The following is a 13,907-nucleotide window of genomic DNA, read 5'->3' as shown; positions in this document are numbered from 1 at the left end:
CGGTCAAAATGGTGCACACTAGTAATCCAAGTACTCAGGAGGCCAAGTTAGGGGCATTTCAAGTTTAAGAACAGTCTTGGCTTCACAGAAAGGCACTTTTTTGGGGGGGGGTCTGGGTATATGAGTTGGGAGGGGAATGGCCTGGCAGTGGTGGTGCACGCCTTCAATCCCAACACTCAGAAGCCAGAGCCACGTGGATCTCTGTGAGTTCAAGGCCAACCTGGTCTACAGACAGAGATCCAGGACAGGCACCAAAACGACAGAGAAACCCTGCCTCAAAAAAACAACAACAAAAAAAAGAGGGAGGGGGTGTCTCTCTACATATCCATGGCTGTCCTGGAGCTCCCTCTGTAGACCAGGCTGTTCTGAAACTCACAGAGATCCACCTGCCTCTGCCTCCTGAGTGCTGGGGATTAAAGGCATTTGCCACCACAATCAGCTTTCACATTCAGTATATACATGATACCAGGTCATCTTATTGTTTTTGTTTTCTTTTATTTCAGACAGAGTTTTCCTATGTAGCCCAGTCTTCCTGATGCAGCCTCATAAACGCTGGTCTTAAAGCTGTGTGTCCCCACAGCCAGCCACATGCATTCTTTTTTAAAGAAAGGAATGATCCCAGAGATATATGCATGGAGTGTGAGTCTGTGTGTGAGTGTATAACATATGTTCCCATATGCATGTGGTGTTTGCTAATCACGAAGGCCAGAAGAGGTGCTTTGTTTCTGTTGTGATAGAACACCCTGACTAAAATCAACTTACGGAAGAAAAGATTTTATTTTAGCTCAAAACTCTAGGTTACAGTCAGTCGTTGTAGGAGAATCAAGGCAGGACCTTGAAACAGTCCCCAGTCCAGAAGACAGAACCTGAATGCATGTCAATTGCTCCTGTCCAAATGATTCTCTACACCCACACAGTCTAGGGCTTATTCTTACCTCTTCATTTGAGTCAGGATCGCTCCCTGAACCCAGGGCTCAAGTTTTATTGGTTAGGCTGAGACTAGCATGTTTTAGCAATCCTGTCTCTACCTCACTCAGAGATGAGATCACAGGCATGCACTGGAGGCCCAGCTTGTTACAAGGGTTCAGGGAGCCAAACTCCTCATGATTTCAAGGCAAGCATTCTTCCCACCTCCCCCAAGACAGGGTTTCTCTATGTAGTGTTGGGAAATAGTATTTTAAGATGTGTTACTTTTGTTTATGTAGCATTTGTTTAACTCTGTGAAGCTGTGTTACTGTGCCTGTGTAAAACACCTAGTGGTCTAATAAAGAGCTGAATGACCAATAGCAAGGCAGGAGAGAGAAACAGGCAGGAGTGGCAGGCAGAGAGAATATATAGAAGGAGAAATCTGGGAGAAAAAGAAGTAGCCAGAAAAAGAGGAGGGCTCCATGGGCCAACCAACCAGCCACCCAGCTACACAGTAAGCCACAGAGTAAGAGTAAGATTTACAGAAGTAGCTGGGCAGTGGTGGCACATGCCTTTAATCCTAGCACTCGGGAGGCAGAGCCAGGCGGATCTCTGTGAGTTCGAGGCCAGCCTGGTCTACAGAGCGAGATCCAGGAGAGGCGCAAAGCTACACAGAGAAACCCTGTCTCGAAAAACCAAAAAAAAAAAAAAAAAAAAAAAAAAAAAGGATTTCCCATTTTTCTACAGGGACAGGGCCTTGCTTCATTCCCTTAATCATATGGACAAAATGATGTGTATTCATGCAATCCCTCATTCATTTTTTTTTTTTTTTTTTTGGTTTTTCAAGACAGGGTTTCTCTCTGTAGCTTTGGAGCCTGTCCTGGACTAGCGCTGTAGACCAGGCTGGCCTCAAACTCACAGAGATCCACCTGCCTCTGCCTCCCGAGTGCTGGGATTAAAGGCGAGCGTCACCGCCACCCGGCCCCTCATTCATTTTTTCTATGGCCATTCCCGTGGCCCAGTATCTGCTGGACGAGGAGAGGGGAAGCATGACCTGCAGAGGTGGGCATCCTAGACAGGGGGTTTAGCTTCACAGGGCTTCCCACTGCCGTCACATCCACTCACTCATCCTTCCATCATCCTTCCATTCCTCCTTCCCTCCTTCGCCACGCCAATCAGTTTTGAGGTGCTGGGATTGGACGACGGGAGGCAGCGCACTCGCCACAGTCTCACTAAGGTCTGATGAACACACCGCCCAGGGCGGGCTCACAATCCTAGGCCCCGCCCCGCCCCGCCCCCTTCGCGCGCCTTACGTCACCTCCCTGCGCCGGAAGTGTGTCAGGCTGCCGGCGGGGAGGCTGGCGGTCCACCATGTAGGTTCCCTCGCTGGCGTGAGCGATGCGCTGGCTGCTGCCGCTGTCCCACGCAGTGACACTGGCCGTCGTGCGCGTGAGGCGAGGCGTCTGCGGGCTCGGGATGTATTACGCGGTGAGGAGGGGCCGCAGGACCGGCGTCTTCCTGAGTTGGTGAGCCCTTCATTCTAAGCACCAAACAGCCTCTTTAGTCCCTCTAAGTTGCAGTCCAAGACTCCTAAAGAGAACATGTGGTCATGGCAGACCAGAACTCACACAAGGATCCCCGTGTTCTGATCGTCCCCGGGGGTGTTCTGTTTGTGAGACAGGACCCCCTGTACCAACTTGAACTAACGGTCTCTCTGCGTTCGCTTCCCAATATCAGGGATTGCAGATAGGCACCATTACGCTCGGTTTATGCAGTACTGGGGACTCGAACCCAGGGCCCAGTGCATGCTAGACAAGCAGCTGAGCTACATCCTCAGCCCCTCCTGTTTTTAAAAAGGCTAATCGTTGCCAGGTACGGCGGCACATGTTTGTAATCCCAGTACTGGTGAGTCTGAGGCAGGAGGATCACTACATGTTACAGGTCAGCATGGCCTATGGATTATGGAAGGAGACCTCGAGAGGAGAGGAGGAAGGGGAAGAGAAAGATGGAGAGTCTCAGGCTAGAATCTAGTCTTTGTTTTTGGATCCTTGTAGCAGCCCTTGAAGGCAGATGATGTTTTCAGTTTGATGGGTCGGGTAAGTGGCAGAATCAGGGCTTGAACCCAGGTTTGGGTCTATGTGACAGTAAGCTTCTCTTATCAAGGTTTGATGTCCCTGTGCACCTGTATGTTTCCCTAGGCTCAACGACGACAATATTGAGGAAGAAATATCTCTGATGCCAGCCCTTTTTCTGTGATTGATTTTGTTTGTTTGTTGGTTTGGTTTTTGGTTTTTTGAGACAGTGTTTCTTTTTGTAGCCTTGGCTGTCCTGGAACTAACTCTGTAGACCAGGCTGGCCTTGAACTCAGAGATACCTATCTTCCTCTGCCTCTAAGATTAAGGGTGAGTGCCACCACTGCCCAGCTTGATTGATTCTTTTTTTTTTTGAGACAGGGTTTCTCCATGTAGTTTTGGTGCCTGGATAGCTTTTGGAGCCTATCCTGGAACTCACTTTGTAGACCAGGCTGGCCTCAAACTCAGAGATTCACCTGCCTCTGCCTTCCAAGTGCTGGGATCAAAGGCATGCACCACCACCTCCCAGCAATTGATTCTTAAAGATAACGAAATTTTAGTATGCACTGGAGTTGTGGAAGATCTTATGGTATTAGTGTACCACTTGAATGTCATTTAGCAGAATGGGCTGGCAAGTCTTAACATGGAAATGAAGCTAAATTGGGAGGTATATTATACAGACCTAAAATGAGTGGTGTTTTTTTTTTTTTTTTTTTTTTTTTTTTGGTTTTTCGAGACAGGGTTTCTCTGTGTAGCTTTGGAGCCTGTCCTGGAACTCACTCTGTAGCCCAGGCTGGCCTCGAACTCAAAGAGATCCGCCTGCTTCTGCCTCCCGAGTGCTGGGATTAAAGGGGTGCACCACCACTGCCCAGCTAAAATGAATTATTAAAGATGAAATAGTATGAAAGAACACTAACTATATCATACTAAGAAAAAAAGCCAATTTGAAATGGTCTACAGTGAGTGATTCCAACTATATGACATCCTGGAACAAATCCAGAGATTGTAAAACAAGCCAGTGATTTTTAGGTGTTAGAACCGAGGGAGGGATGATGATGATGAGAGACAGACAGGTTTTGTTTGTTTGGAGACAGGCTGACCTTATCATTTGTCTCCACTTCCCACGTGCTGAGATTATGGGTGTTGTATACTCCCAAACCAAGGTGTTTTGGGTTGTGTTTTTGAGACAGCGTTTCTAGGTAGTACTGGCTGGCCTAGACCTGTATATAGATTGGGTGGCATTGAACTTGTGATCCTCCTGCCTCTGCCTTTAGAGTGTGGGATTATAGGCATGCGTCCCCACCCCCAGCCTCCAGGTGAGGATTTTTTTTTGTTTTGTTTTTTCGACACAGGGTTTCTCTGTGTAGTTTTGGTGCCTGTCCTGGATCTCTCTCTGTAGACCAGGCTGGCTTTGAGCTTACAGAGATCCACCTGTCTCTGCCTCCCAAGTGCTGGGATCAAAGGCATGCGCCACCACCGCCTGGCAAGGTGGAGATTTCTAAGGCATGAGGTTGTTCTGGATGGTGAGTAATGTCGACCCATGTCACTGTCATTGTCTTCACTAAAGCCTGTAGGCTTTACAACACCGAGAGTGAGCCCCAGTTTGAGCAGTGGACTGGGAACATTGGAGGCAGGGTCTTAAGGAACTCTATTTTCTGTTCCTATTTGATGTGAACCTAAAACTGCTGCAAAACTTGACCCTGCTGTAAATAGATAAGGTGGAACAGTAGAAGTGAAAATGAGTTAAAACAGTAAGTAAGGACGTCAATTGAAGAGGGAAGGAAGGCTGGGCTGATGTGTGCGCTCTTCCAGGAGTGAGTGCAGAGCGCAGGTGGACCGGTTCCCTGCTGCCAGGTTTAAGAAATTTGCCACAGAAGATGAAGCTTGGGCCTTTGTCAGGAGCTCTCCGAGCCCAGATGGTTCAAAAGGTATGTAATATTAATGTGATATTTTTTTTAAAACAATTTTATTTATTAATTATGTATACAGTGCTCTGTCTGCGTGTATCCCTGCAGGCCAGAAGAGGGCACCAGATCTCATTACAGATGGTTGTGAGCCAACATGTGGGTGCTGGGAATTGAACTCAGGACCCTTGGAAGAACAGCCAGTGCTCTTAACCTCTAAGCCATCTCTCCAGCCCGTTAGTGTGATATTTTAACCTATGAAAAGCCTCCCGTATCCCCAGCATCACTGTGTCTACTTTCCTGGAGGACATGAAATGTCTATTGTCTCCTGTACAGATTAGAGTTAAGAACAGTGGTTCAAGCCCTCTCAGCAGAGAGAGGCAAAGGCAGGCAGATTTCAGAGTTCAAGGCCAGGACAGCCAGGGCCACACAGAAATTGTCTCAAAAAAGCAAAAATAAATAAATAAATGAATGAATGAATGAATAAAGTGGTTCAGAGGCTAGAGAGATGGCTCAGAGGACCAGAGTGTTTGATTCTTTGTTAGGACCCATATTGGGTGATTCACAATGTCTTCTAACTCAGGAGGGATGGATGCTTGAACACAAATACACACACACACTTAAAAATAAATCCTTTAAAAAGAATTAGTGTGGTTTAGCCAGGTGTATGGTGCCTAGGATTGGATTCTGAAGGCCTACTAAAAGGGATGTCAGATTTAGAGCGCACATAGGACACAGGTCAGCAAGCTGACTCTAATTTAGAACATGGGACCAAAAACAAAACAAAACAAAACTATATCTGAGCCTCCCTTGGGAAGTGTGGTTTCAAGAACTTTTTATTTGTTCATCTATTATTATTTATCTTTAGTGGGAGCCTTGGACTCTCTGGAGCTCCTGCAGGGCACCAGAGTCTGGGGTGGTTTGTTCTCAGTCATTCCCTCTTGGTGGGGCCACAGTCTAGAGTGCCCCAGTGTGGTGCTGTAACGTTGAAAGCTCTTTCAGAATGTTCCTCAGCGTTCATGCACTCTGTGGTTTTGGATCATGGTTGGAATCTTCTTTCAGGGCAGGAAACAGCACATGTGCAGGAATCACCGGTGAAGACCAGCAAGCGGCCTCGGGAGCCTCCGCGTGAAGGGGAAGGGGAAGAACAGCCGGAACCAGGGGCAAAGCACACCAGACAGAGCACGGAGCTGGCTCCCCTAGTGAGCAAGGACACTTTTTCTTATATGGGTATGCCTTTCTTGGGCTCAGAGTTTTTAGTACAATTATGAACAACAATAATCATGAAATATTCTCCTTTCTAAATGAGAGGAATTTAAGCTCTTTGTTTTGATGGTGGTGGGTTCTGTTTTTTTTTTTTTTTTTTTTTGAGATAGGGTCTCAGTGTGTCCTCTGGTGGCCTTGAACTCAGAGCTCCTCCTGCCTCAGCCTCCCAGTGCTGGGATTAAGGGTGTAGGCAGCCATCCTAAAAATTGAAGCTGATTTTTAGCCCCATCTTTTTCTGTAAATATTCTCTAAAAATTTCTGAGGTCTTTTATTTTGGAGAGAGGGCATTAACAAAAAGTCCCTTTGCTTTCCTTCTTGATAGGCCAAGGCTCTTATTGATGTGGTCCTACCTTTTTACTTTTTATTTTGCAGCAGGGTCTCACTGCATTACCCAGGGTGGCATTGAACTCCTCCCTTTGAAGCCCAGGCTAGCCTTCAACTTCCTTCTTAGCCTCCCAGCCATCTGGGTCCTTTGCAGCCAGGCCTGGCAGTGAGGCCACTGTTCTGCAGCTAATCAAACAGTGCAAAATCATTAATCGTTTAGAAATTCTTAGGAAACCCTTACAAGCCACAGGCTGCTGAGGCAGAGGAAGGAGGAGGGCCCAACCAGAGCTGCCTGTTAGAGCTGGGCAGTGCCAGCATGTGGCCATTTGTCCAGCCCTCAGAACTCACTATGACCTGAGGAAAAGAGATCTTGGGCTCTTCCTGTGTTTAGCTCCAAGAGGAGCTATGTGCTCTAAGTAACTATGGTATATAAATTTCCTTTTTTATCTTGCATTCATGGGAACAGAAAGAGGCAGCATTTAAAGATGCATCAGCATTGGTGTGTCCTAAGTTTTTGTCAAGAGAGCCATCTGTACTTTACCTCCAGGAAAAGCCCCAGAAGACACTGGAGCTGCGGGAGTCGATGGGCTTGGCAGTTATGGAAGATGAGCAAGTGCTGTCACTGCTCATTGCGCTGCACAGTTGTCTGTCAGCCTGACAGACTGGAGTCATTTGAGAGGACGGAACCTCGGTTAAGAGAACGCCTCCATAAGATCAGGCTGTGGGCATTTTCTTAGTGATTGATAGAGAAGGGCCTGGCCCACAGGGATGGTACTATTCCTTGGGCTGGTGGTCCTGGGTCCTATAAGAAAGCAGGCTGAACAAGCCATGGGGAGCAGGCAGTAAGCAGCACCCCTCCATGGCCTCTGCTTCAGCTCCTTCCCTGTTTGAGTTCCTGTCTTGACTTCCTTTGGTGATGCGCTAAGATGTCTAAGTGTGAGCCAGATAAACCCTTTCCTCTCCAAGTTGCTGTTGGTCATGGTGTTTCATCACAGCAAGAGAAACCCTAACTCAGGCACTCATCAATAGGAACCTAAGGGATGAGCCATTTCCAGCATGCCGGCTGCCACTTGGCACACTGTGTGACAAGTGTCTTTGGTGGCTTCAAGGAAGGTTTAGTTGTGTGGGTGGAAACCAAGTCCCAGCTGACAGGAGGCCTGTGCAGCCTCTGCTCAAACGTCCCCAGCCTTGCTTCTTTGAGGGCCACTGGTCCCCATGCTTCCTTCCCCTGAGCCTGCTGTCCAGGCCACTGTCCTCTGGACAGGCCTCGTGTGCAGGGGGTCTTTGACCCCCTCTTCCACCCCAGACACGGGCCACTCAGTTTCTCCCTGCACTCTGCTGAGGGTGCTGCCGACCACTCTGCCCGTCACTGTGGGAATCAAAGAGTGGGCCCACCCCACAGGGGGAGTCCATGTCGTCCTGGACAGAAGACTGCGGCCGCGGGTCCGTGTTTAGCGGGTTGGTACAGTCGCTCACTCTTCCCTCTTACAGGAGAGTCAGTTGTTGTCTACACGGATGGCTGCTGCTCCAGTAACGGGCGGAAGCGGGCGAGAGCAGGAATTGGCGTTTACTGGGGGCCCGGCCACCCCTTGTAAGTAAACACAGCTAAGTGTAAACATCACGTTTTTACCAAGTCTTGGAAGGATTTGCTGTGGTATATCCGTGGTGAAACCTGCCAGGTAAAGAGCGTTGGTGGTGGATAGAAAGAGAGCAACTTGGATTTATATCAGTGCCAGGCAGCTTGGTTCTTGACAGTGCCAAATACTGAGACTTAGTATTGTTTCCCTGGGCCTAGTTCATATAACTCATAAGACATGGGTAGAGGAGCCAGCCAACAGTGATGCAGGGAAAGGGCACCAGCTCAGAACCCATCCCATCACTAGACTTCTAGAGACAGGGTCTCCTTATGCAGCCTTGGCTGGCCTAGGCTCACTATGAGACCAGGCTGGCCTAGCACTCAGAGAGATCCTCCTGTCTCCGTCCTTCCCAAGTGCTGGGATTAAAGGTGTGTAACACCACACCTGGTGACTTTTAGACTTGAAGATGCTTAACCTAGAGACAGAAAGCACAGCCAAGGTGTGAAACTGGACCGTTCACACAGACCAGTGTCTGCGGTGAAGGATATGCAGGGGTGGCTGTCAGCCACCCCGTGAGGTTTTCTTCCACCAGGTCTGAGTGAGGTTCATTGGGAACTGTTGTCAGACACAGTGTGTTAATTGTTCAATTAAGTGTTTTAATTTTTCCATTTTAAATATTCACATGTATTCAACATATTAATTAACTCAGGTAATAAGAGTTTTTGTTTTGGTTTTTTATTCTCCCTGTGTATCCCTGGCTGGCTTGTAACTCATGGAGATTCTCCTGCCTCAGCCTCTCAAGTGCTGGGATTAAAAGTGTACACCGAGCTGGGCAGTGGTGGCCCAAGCCTTTCAAGAAATCCGTTCAAAGTGTGCATGACCATGCCCAGCCTAGCATAATGAACTTTTTATGTTTTCAACCTTGGATATTTTTTGTTTCATTTTTGTTTGTTGAGACAGGGTCTCTCTGCAGCCCTGGTTGTCCTGGAGCTCTCTGTGTAGACCAGATTGGCCTCCGACTCACAGAGATCCTCCTGCCTCTGCCTCCAGAGTTCTGGGATTACAAGTGTGTGATTTTCTAGTTTTTTATTGTTTGCAGGTGCTGGTATTTGGACCAGGGTCTTGTGGATGCTTGGCACAGAGCTGTGTCCCAGCCTTGGTTTGTTTTTTCAGGCTGTTGTTTGTATGTAGGTTTTATGTTTCAGTTGAAAGTGAACACTAATTTGTTATTATCCATTGTTGGGAATTAGCATTGTAATTTTGTTTTTTCTTTTTCTGCCGTTTTGAAACAGAAATGTAGGTGTTAGACTTCCTGGGCGACAGACAAACCAGAGGGCCGAGATCCATGTAAGTTCCCAGATAATTGTGAGTGCCTTTCCTGCATGTGACCACAAGGTCAGCCTTGTTCCCTTCCTTTGTTGTCCTAGATTGAAGGAATTGAAAGTCCACAAGAAACACTGAGGCTAACAACAGTCTGCTCTAAAACCTTTCCTGTCAGTGTCATGGGGCATTGCAGGATTAGCCTTCTTCACATAAAGACAGCATGGCGGGACAGAAAGAGCAGGGCTTCGGTACTGTTGAAGGTGTTTGCTCTTTTTGGGTGGGGCCGCCACCCAGCTCCCAAATAAATCACACATGGAGGCTTATTATTACTTATGAATGCCCAGTCTTAGCTTGGCTTATTTCTAGCCAGCTTTCCTTATCTTAAATTATCTCATCTACCTTTTGCCTCTGGGCTTTTCCTGTTCTCTAACTTCTGTAAATCTTACTCTTAGCCAGGCAGTGGTGGCGCATGCCTCTAATCCCAGCACTGGGGAGACAGAGGCAGGCGGTTCTCTGTGAGTTTGAGGCCAGCCTGGTCTACAGAGCAAGATGCAGGACAGGCACCAAAACTACATGGAGAAACCCTGTCTCAAAAAAAAAAATCTTACTCTTACTCTGTGGCTGGGTGGCTGGCCCCTGGAGACCTCCTCCTTCTCTGGTCCCTAGATCTTTGATCTCCCCTCCCAGTTTTCTCCTTCTATATACTCTCTGCCTGCCAGCCCCACCTATCCTTTCTCCTGCCTTGCTATTGGTCATTCAGTTCTTTATTAAATCATCAGGTATTTTACACGGGCACAGTAACACAGCTTCACAGAGTTAAACAAATGCTACATAAACAAAAGTAACGCACCTTAAAATATTCCACTACACTTTGAGTGGGCTTAAAGCACTGGATCAGTAATGTAAAGAGCCGAGCCTTTCCTAAATAGCATGACTGTGTACTTGCTTTTTCAAGGCAGCCTGCAAAGCCATCATGCAAGCCAGGGCTCAGAACATCAGCAAGCTGGTTCTTTATACAGACAGCATGTTCACCATCAATGGTAAGCTTCCCCAGGCACTGAGAGGGAACAGGCCTTCCTTCCTAGTAGGTAGTAGTGTAACAGTCCTGGATAACACTGGGCTTTTTAGGTCTGCCCTCCTGGGGGATTGGGGCTCCTTGGCTCCATTAACACCTGAAGTCAGGGTGTTAGTCATGGGTCACAGTATGCTGGCTCGGGCTGGGGGTGGCTGAGCAAAGGCCTTTGTTCCTCTGATTGGATGCAGGGGCCTTGGATCTGTGTTGAAGGCTTAGGCAAGGGGGAGCACCTAAGGGAGGGAACCATCCGGGCCTTGACTCGGAATGAGAGGAGCCATTGCGAGGAGAGGCTCGGGGCCAGGAGAGGCCAGGCCGTCCTAGTGGATGAGTCTGAGCGTGTGTTCCCCTAGGGATAACCAGCTGGGTTCAGGGCTGGAAGAAGAACGGCTGGAGAACCAATACAGGGAAAGACGTGATCAACAAAGAGGACTTCATGGAGCTGGACAGGCTCACCCAGGGCATGGACATCACGTGGGTGAGTCACACTTCTCATCACATGTCTGAATTAGCTAGAGGATGGAGTTGGGAAGGTTAAAGTAGCAGCTTCCATAAAGTCAATGTGTGTGTTAGCTGTGTTAAGTAGAGACAAAGATGGGTTTCATTGTGACATCGTCATATGCGTGTGCACATCATACTTTGGGCATACCTGCCCTCTCCTCATCCCCTCCTGTCATGGTTTTGTTTCCTGTGATGCGGTATGTTTAGTTGGGTGCTTACAGGAGTACAAATGAGTGGTTGTTAACGAAGCGTGGGCACCTTAGGAAGTCTGACCTCCCTCATAAATCATTAACCGCCTGTAGAAGCTTAGGGCGTGGGAGGGCCTCAGGCAACACTCCCCCCCCCCCCCCCCCCCCATCCAGCAGAGTGCTGACAGGCTCCGCCCTGTGCTCCGATCACAGCTCAGGGGTTCATGAGTGCAGTGCCATGTCTTGCCGGAAGGCGGCGTTCTGTAACACTCTGCTCCTTTCTCTATCTTTCCATGATGTGCCCTGCCTGAGCCTTGGAGGGGTGACATTGATGTTCCATTTATGGCTGAGCACTCAGCAGTCACTTATCTCAGGCCAGTTATGGGTAGTTACGAGCAGTAAAAGAAGAAGATGAAGCCGACAGCATTGATCTGTGAGCAAAGCCACGACGTTCAGACATTTAACACAGTGGCTCTCCCCATAGGACCTGTGACTGCCCGCCACACACCGTTCGTAGGTTTGCAGTACCGGCTGTGAGTCCCTCCTGGGGGCTGTAACTCCAGTCAGAAGGCGATGGTCACCCCCCAACAGACTTGTCACTGTTACACCAGTGGGCACGTCTTACCTGTTGGTTGGTTATGGCATGTTCACAGCTGAGTAAGACTTTTCTTCCCCAGCTGCCTACACAGTGCCTTCCCAAGCTAGGAAAGCTACCCAGCGGGGAGGCAGCTTCCAGATCAGTTTCAGGTTGACTTCTGTATGTGCTGCAGCCAGGGTGTGCGTAGTCTTCGGCAGTAGGGTCCCAGCATCTAGTTCTGGTGGCCCACCAAGAGCAGTCAAACAACCTGTATTGTTTGGGGGCCCCGGTAAACTCCTTAACCCAAGAGTCTATATATTCTTGTCATCTTGAGTTGGATGGTTGGTTGGAGGCAGGCAGTTGTAGCCCATGTTGGTCTCAAATCTGCTGTGTAGCCAGGGTGATCTTGATTCTCTGGTCCTGCCAGTGTATGTGGCTCTGAGGATCGAGCCCCAGGCCAATACTCTACTAGCTGAGCCATGGCTCTGGCTTTAGTGTTTTACCCTGCTGAGAGGCAGGGGCTGTGAACATGAGCTTTGGCCCTGGTCTCTTGTGGGTGTGAGGTCTAGCCATGCGCTGCACACGTAAACGTCAGAAACACTAAAGGGATCTTTATTTTAACAGATGCACATTCCTGGTCACTCCGGATTCGTGGGCAACGAAGAAGCTGACAGGCTGGCAAGGGAAGGCGCGAAGCAGTCTGAAGACTGAGCGAAGTCGTTGCTGTACGCTCAGACCCGAGGAGTGGCTGTTCCTTTACCCTGATGTGCAGTGAGGACACAGCGTGGAGGACTCGACCCTGACCTGTGACACAGCTTGATGAGAAGTGCTTGAGTAACGGAAGGGGAAGGTTGAACTTAACCTTCTGTGGAAGTTCAGTCATGGCCTTCTGGGTCTGACATTCTTGTCTGATTTGTTGCAGTCTGGCCCAAAATGCTCCAGCTTGATTTCAGTAGGAGTCAGTGAGACACTGGTCAGTACGTGTGGCCTAAAGGGGATGTTCATCTTCCTCCCAGTGTGCACAAGTACAAACCTCCTGCCTGTGCGGGCGTCCTGTGCCTCCATCTGCATCAGAGATGATGTGACCACGAGGGACCCGAGGCTGGTCTGGGGCCAGGCAGAGCCTGCACATAGGTGACCTTGGCTCCTGGACCACCTTGTAGGAACAGCTGAGAACTTTAAAAACCAAGATGCATGAATATATTGCTAATGGATTTCTTTGGCTATTTTTCCTAAAAATACTGTATAAATTTAAAACGTGTTTGAAATTATCCTTATTTATTTTTATAATAAAAATATACAGGAGTGACACAAAACATACTTAGTTTATTGAGTTACTGTTAAAGGTGACTGTCCCTTTTATCTAAAACTAGAAATTGGGAAAATCACTAGAGAAATGGCTGGTCAGATTGTCCTCAGGCAAACCCTCACAGCCCTTAAGCAGTGGAACGTGGTGCAGCCTCGCTCCAGAGAAGGTAGGAAAGACGGGCACTGGGACAGTGCTGCCACCTGAGCTGACTCCGCTCCTTAGACTGTGGGAAGCTGGGCCGTCCGCTGGAGCCCAGGGCAGGTGGAGTCACCTGAGAACCAGTGCCAGCCACAGTTCACACGCTCTCCAGCTGGCTCTGCAGGCCGTCGCTGTGACAGCTGCACACGTGAAGATGGTGTCTCGGGTGTCACAGCGGGCCTCAAGGGGACAGCAGGGCGGTTGGTGTCCATCTCTGCTGGCTTGGTGAGTGACCTGTGGAGTAAGGCCAGCTCCAAGGCACGCATGAGGGTGGGGTGTGGGTAACAGTGCACACTTCCTAAACGGGAGGACCTGACCTGCGTTCAGAACCCCAGCTCCAGCACCACGTTAACACAGGCATGGCCAAAGCTGCTTGGACCCCAGCACTGTGAGGGGTAAGGCTGGAGGGTTGCTGAAGCTTGCAGGACATCCAGCCTGGCCAAAAATCTGAGCTCCAGGTTCAGTGGTGAGAGCCCGTCTCAAGGGAGCAGGACACCCAGTGTCCTGTGTCTTCTGCTACTCCTGCACATGTGCATAAGCACAAAGTCCCTATATTAGAACCAGGTGTGGTGGGCACACACCTGTAATTTCAGGGTTCGGGAGGCAGAGGCAAGGAGGGTCAGGAGTTCAAGGTCAGCTTAGGCTATGTAGCAAGTTTGAGGCTAGCCTGGCTTCCTGAAACCATATCCT

General features: G+C 49.0%; 1 protein-coding gene across 1 annotated transcript; it reads left to right on the top strand.

Annotated features, from left to right (window-relative positions):
- The first annotated feature begins 2,237 nt into the window (after nucleotides 1–2,237).
- Rnaseh1 (ribonuclease H1) lies at nucleotides 2,238–12,924 on the top strand. Its single transcript, XM_052745766.1, has 8 exons — nucleotides 2,238–2,432; nucleotides 4,791–4,906; nucleotides 5,945–6,112; nucleotides 7,964–8,063; nucleotides 9,342–9,396; nucleotides 10,328–10,412; nucleotides 10,798–10,922; nucleotides 12,335–12,924. Exons 1-8 carry the CDS (start codon nucleotides 2,305–2,307, stop codon nucleotides 12,419–12,421), a joined length of 864 nt encoding a protein of 287 aa, XP_052601726.1. The 5' UTR covers nucleotides 2,238–2,304; the 3' UTR covers nucleotides 12,422–12,924.
- The last annotated feature ends 983 nt before the right edge of the window (nucleotides 12,925–13,907 follow it).

The sequence above is a fragment of the Peromyscus californicus genome, unplaced genomic scaffold, assembly GCF_007827085.1.
Source record: "Peromyscus californicus insignis strain IS unplaced genomic scaffold, ASM782708v3 Scaffold_1__1_contigs__length_55948999, whole genome shotgun sequence".
NCBI lineage: Eukaryota > Metazoa > Chordata > Mammalia > Rodentia > Cricetidae > Peromyscus > Peromyscus californicus.
The sequence above is the reverse complement of the archived record's forward strand: the minus strand, read 5'-3'. Positions and strand labels throughout refer to the sequence as shown.